The sequence below is a fragment of the Cyprinodon variegatus genome, unplaced genomic scaffold (genome assembly GCF_000732505.1).
Source record: "Cyprinodon variegatus isolate N-32 unplaced genomic scaffold, C_variegatus-1.0 Scaffold469, whole genome shotgun sequence".
In the NCBI taxonomy this organism is placed as follows: domain Eukaryota; kingdom Metazoa; phylum Chordata; class Actinopteri; order Cyprinodontiformes; family Cyprinodontidae; genus Cyprinodon; species Cyprinodon variegatus.
Genome location: NW_015150922.1, coordinates 383,711 through 389,710, shown reverse-complemented (window position 1 = coordinate 389,710; position 6,000 = coordinate 383,711). Strand labels below are relative to the sequence as shown.

The following is a 6,000-nucleotide window of genomic DNA, read 5'->3' as shown; positions in this document are numbered from 1 at the left end:
GAGATGAGTTGTGTTCTGAATTGGCGCTATAGAAATAAACTGAATTGAATATCCGCTTTCAGTGTACATTGGTCATTGCTTGGTCACCCTTATTAAAATGTTCTGGCTACGCCTCTGCCTCCAATTGTTTGTTCCTACCCTCTGTGTTGGTTTATCTAACTGATCACACACCCTGGAGACCCTCCTCCTCCTCCCTCCGAGCAGCGATCAGGGGCGGGGCAGCACTGCAGCAGTGCGCCTCTCCAGCAGCTGTCTCCGGTAATGTTCCACAGATACACCCGCCCCTCTCCTCCCTGGCCCCCAGACAGGTGGTCGGACTGTGCGCCCTCATCCTTCCTATTAGAATAAGGAGAAATATATAGATCTGCTGTCAAAAGGGAAGGCTCGGCTGGCGCACGCGCGTCCCCGATGGACTTCCAGCGTGTGACCTCGGCGATCACCGGGCGGCCAGCAGGAGGAGAGGAGCGCACCGGGAGAGCCCCGCAGATCGGATTCCTCCAGATGCCCAAGAGGAGTCAGCGCGCGGAGGGATGAGATGCACGAGTAGGGAGCTGACACGATTTAGGTGGGATTTTTCATCCGCGCGGCGGAAGGATCATTTCTGACAATCCTCCGGTCTAGAGAAGTTCCCCTGGGAGAGAGAGAGAGAGGGAGGGGAGGTGGTGGTGGTGGGGGGTTCACTATGGCTTCAGGCGCCGGTAAGGCTGCACAGTCCCCCGGGCCGGGCTCCACCGTGAACGGGACTGCGGCAGAGTTGGCCACCATCGAGCAGGAGCTCTACGACAACCAGCTGCACAGCAAGATGTGCAAGAAGATCGCCCAGCTCACCAAGGTAAGATCTGCAGCTGACAGCCAGAGACAGGCGCGCCGCCTGATGTCCATCTGACTCACACCTTCAGATGTTGCACTGAAATACAAACACACCTTTCCAAGCATGAAAGGCGGTAACAATAACACTCTGATAGTTGGTGCAACTGGCTTCGTGACCGACAGTAATCTGGCATCATGACTGAGAGCAATAGGCTGCAGATCTGCATGGACTGATGATCAGTTATTCTATAGATTATATCCGCCATGCTTCTTGCTGTGTGACTTATACCGCAGCCTTCACATCTAAAAAACAAAAAGAAAAAAAAATCCCTAATAGATGCAATTACCAACATTAGTTACCACAGGAAAGAAAATACCTGGTGAAAACACGTTATCATTTGATAGAAATGAACACACACACACACACACACAAAAAACAATAGGTGATATGGATTTCCTTCTAATTGTTTCATAAATTACAAAGAAAGGGACAAACTGCTTTTCCTTCTTTGGGTTTATTTGGGTTGATCTACTATTAGTGGATGATCCACTACTGATGGATTTGGAAAAAAACACCAACCAATAACTTCAAACTTTCCTACGCAGAATTATACTGTAGTTTCCATTTTACCTTAAGGTCTCCATAATTTAAGAATTAAATGTCTTGCTCCAGATTGGTCCCTGCTGTGAAGCACAGTTGCATCAGATCCTGAAGGTAAGGTGTTGGATGACTGCTTAGATTGGGATTAGTAATTCAATTCAATTCAGTTTATTTATATAGCACCAATTCACAACGCATATCATCTCAAAGCACTTTACAATTCACCAGATCATACAGTGAAATTGATTCAAAGTTTTCTATTTAAGGAAAACCAGGTAATTGCATTTACTCATTGACTCTCTTCAATCCCTCACCCCAAGCATGCTTGTAGTGACAGTGGAGAGGAAAAACTACCTTTTAACAGGAAGAAACCTCCAGCAGAAACAGGCTTAGCGTGAGCGGCCATCTGCCGATGCTGACTGGGGTTCAAGGAGACGGAAGCAGAGATACAAAAGGCAACAATATGTAGTTGGATTGTGGAGGATTATTCCTGATGTGTTGGCATTAGGGGCCAAAAGTGAGCCTAGAAAGTATCTTCCACACCATTATACTGCAACTACCAGCCTGAGCGACTGATTCAAAGCAAGATAGATTCATACCGTTGGTTGTTTTCTTCACTTTCTGACCCCACCATCTAAATGTTGCAGCTGAACTTCAGATCCGTTGGATGAGACGACATTTTTGCAATCCGTTATTCTCCTTGGTGAGTGTGCGGGAATTTTAGCCTTTGATTTGACTCCTTCTTTTAGCTAACAGAACTGACACATGGCTGTTCTTCAGCTGCTGTAAGCCCACCCTCAACTGTTACATTCAAAGTCCAAGATGCTAAATGCAATGCATTTAGATGCTGGCATGTGATTGGTTGATTCTTAGAGCTTAGAAAAGTACCTCAGAGACCAGTCAGCGAGTGTATACATTAAAGTGTTGCAGAAGAGTCACAGAAGTTCAACCTTAGATATTTTAACCTGATCAGGAAATTAGGGTAAACAATCTTTACAGTGTTTTTCTATAAACCTGAAATATTTTGTCAGTCATAGAAAGTAAAAATAAAAATATATTGCAGAACTAGCTTAGAAAAACTTGTAGATAAAGAAGAATAAAATAAGAAAAACATACTCAACACAGCTCCTTGCAGTTGCTTCTCGGTTGTAAGAGATCTTTGACGAATTCTGAATCCCAGAAAATTGCAAAAAAAAAAAAAATAGAAAACAAACTCTTTGGATATGTTGTTCTGAGGATAAGAAACTAAATCTAAAGTCAGGATGATTGACAGAAAATGTCTGACTAGTAGCTTTATTGTTGTGTATATTTCTCCATGTGTCAGTGGGCTGTTGAAAGTGAAACAGCAGGCTCATCTGTATCTGCTCAGCTTCTCAAACACTAATCCCTGTTATGTTTGGAGGATTCTCCCTCTCTGTGCTTCACAATAATGCTTACAGAGGCAGGGCATGACCCACTGCTTGTTGAACGATCACAATTACTGATGACTGTGTACTTTTCCTCATGGGTGCACCCCGGTCCAGCAGGACAAACACGCACAAGCAAAGATGTGTGCGCGTGCGGCACATGGCAAAGATGGCACATATAGGAGGTCAGCACTTATGTCCAGGCTTGTTAGAGGCCTTTCCTAGCACTGTCCTCAAACCTCTCATCCGCTTACCACTTCAGGGTGGTCTTGTTTCTCTGCCCTGAAACTTCAGGCACGCTATGCACCAAGTCAGTTAAGCTCAGATGACCCCGGTGAACAAACCTGAAACCAAGAGAGCAGCTGAAATATAAGAATCATCAAATCCGATATTTGGTGCAGGGGAGCCCTGGGATGCCTGCAATGTGACACATGGTTTATTTGTGTGTTTTGGGGCAGGGTGTCGAGTGGAGAGGAAGTTGTAAAGAAGTAGCCCTGGTAACTTTTTGTATATAATATTCTATACGTGTAGGAACATAAAAGTACACACAATGTTGCTCAACATATTGTCTGTCCACCCCTTATGTTTAATATCTTCCATGCCCCCCAATCCCTCCATTTTCGTCCCGCCTGAACGGGTGCTGCTAAAGATAAACCAGTTGGAGTGTGTTTACATGGTGGAGCAAAGCAGTGGGAAGCATGCATCAGCTGACCATTACAAGCCAGCTGTTCTGAATGTTCATTCAACTTTTAACGGACACCCACACCCACATGCAGAGTATGCAAAAATAATAATTCCCTGTACAATTCCAATATTTAGTCGTGTTACACCCGAATACCTCAATATGTTTCTTAGAGGCTTGAATTGATAGACCAACACTAAGTAGTTAAAATGATTCATCTTTCTAGAATTTTATAAAATGCATCTTACAACCAGGTTTTTTTTTTGCAAGAACAGCTGCAGCTTTTATCAGATATGTCTTTGTCAGCAGAGCGGCAGAGCAGACAGTTTCACCACACACAACCTGCTTCTTCAATAGCTTTTTCCCTGCTACAGTCCAGCTGAATAACAATACATGTACAAAGCTACCTCTTTCTGGTGAAACATGTTCCTATGTGACCCCGAAACCCTGTGCTTTTATGAATATTATTTAATCATATTTTATCAGTCTGTAGACCACCATCTTCTGGTCAGTAGATCTGCATATTGTTCATGTTTATATACATATATATAGATAAATTATATATATGTATATAGTCTCCATACCTCATGAGTTGCGTGGGTGTGTACATAGTGTCTGTTATCTCTCTATATTTCATCTTTTGCATTTATATATAAATACATATATAAATGCAAAAGATATATATATATATATATTTGTTACAAGTGGCCTATAAATAATCTGAAATCTCTTGTCTTTTGCTAAATCTCAGAAAATTCCTCTTAACAATTGAACACCACTACCACCCTGGGTAACTATGGATGTGTTGGTTTATTTTTTTTATTTTTTTAACCCTGAAAAAAAAAAAATAATAAAAATATATATATAAATAATAATAATAAAAAAAAAGGATGTGTTAGTTTAAGATGATCTTTAGCCAGTATTTACCAAGGTATTCTGAATGTATTAGCAGATCACCCTCTTCCTGTTTGCTCTTTCCACATCTGACCTGTCAGTTTAGTACAAGTCATGCATTGACAGGTTTGCAGCAGTGTCATACACTTTCTATTGTCATTTGATGGGTTGAACATTCTGTGCTTTCTTCAGAAGAAAACCCAACCCCACAGCATGATACTGCCACTGCATAACCTGAAACGTCTGCTGTGTCCCTTGGTCCTCCTAATGCAGTTTGTGCATTAAGGTTCTCCAACTAATTTGCGATCATGACACGACAAAATAGACTAAAAACTCCGGAAGTTGACATAGCTTGAAGATCAATAGCAACTTTTTGAAACACTAGCTTATGTGCATGTATACAGGCCTCTTTTGACTGGCAGCCTTAAATCTAGCTTTGGATTGCCTGTGTCTACTGTCACATAGCTCACTGCTTTGTAATCCAGCACACTCAGTACCTTGTGTGGGATGTGTGGAGATGTGTGTGTGTCTGTCCTGCTGTCTCTCTTACTAACCTCTCCTCTGTGCACCTACTAGTCAGATCACCTCTTCTTCAGCTGCTGCATCTCAGCTCTCCCGCACACTGGAGACAGATTTGTTTTCCACGCCTTGCTGACTGTGAAGTTATAGTGAATAAGCAAGGGCATTGGCTTGTGAGGCTATATGAATAACACTATCGACTGGCAGGATCAATACGGGAATCTGGAGAGTAGATTTACAGTAGGAGAAAGCCACTCTCTAACCAGGCTGCCATGCTCAGTGTTCACAGAATAACACCTAGAAAATATGCTTCAGATTATGTATGTTGATATGTGAAAACTGGCACAGATATCAGCATTTATGCAAAAGGTTTAACATTTTTACAAATCATAAAAATATCTAGATTATCCCATTAAATCAGCTTTACAGAGTCTTTTAAGTTTTCTAATCTTATTTGTGTTAGTGTCATGTCCACTGCTTACCTGACTTGCCCGGAGCATAAACATTACCAATGCTCCTGCCTAATTTGCCACAGTCGAGAGATTTAAATAGCACTCCTGTAACTGTAGCATCTGAATTCCACTCTGCCAGGGCCTGCAATGAATTTGCTAACTTCACTGAAAAAAATCAACAGTTTAGAGGGTCAGTCTTTAGATCAATATCATGCCAAGTACTAAAGTAGTCTCCAACCAGAACCGATCTTAAAAAAAATCAAATTTCACCAAATAAGCTACAGAACTTAGAAGAAATTGCACCACTGCTAAGCTATTCATCCTGCTGTCTCAATCTTTTACTCACAGCTTTCCTTAAATGTAAAGTTGAGGATGTTCTTTTCCCTGGTGGATCATCAAAATAGGAGGTCTTCCTAATTGTCAATCATTCTAGAGATATGTTCACGTAAGGCCGTCCTAGGTGCTCGTCCCCATTTTCACTTTCCGGTGGTGAGTCTGACATAGGGGAAAAATTGCAAATCTTCTTTTGGAAATTAAGCTTGTATGAGTGATGCAAACAGCGTGCACAAGTAGAAAAGGGCTTGTGCATGCTCTCGCACACATTTAATAGGCATTACCTTTCGGGAGCAGGTACAG

At 42.1% G+C, this 6,000-nt stretch overlaps 1 protein-coding gene across 2 annotated transcripts in view; it reads left to right on the top strand.

The window, feature by feature from the left end:
- Positions 1 to 172: 172 nt before the first annotated feature.
- LOC107094199 (trichohyalin-like) overlaps positions 173 to 6,000 on the top strand; it is a 38,940-nt gene continuing 33,112 nt past the window's right edge. The window contains exon 1 of one of the 2 annotated variants that reach the window (XM_015389686.1): positions 173 to 832. In XM_015389686.1, the coding sequence (XP_015245172.1) occupies positions 683 to 832 (150 nt within the window). In that variant the 5' untranslated portion in view covers positions 173 to 682. The remainder of the gene's footprint in view (positions 833 to 6,000) is intronic. The other variant, XM_015389685.1, reaches the window with a different exon arrangement.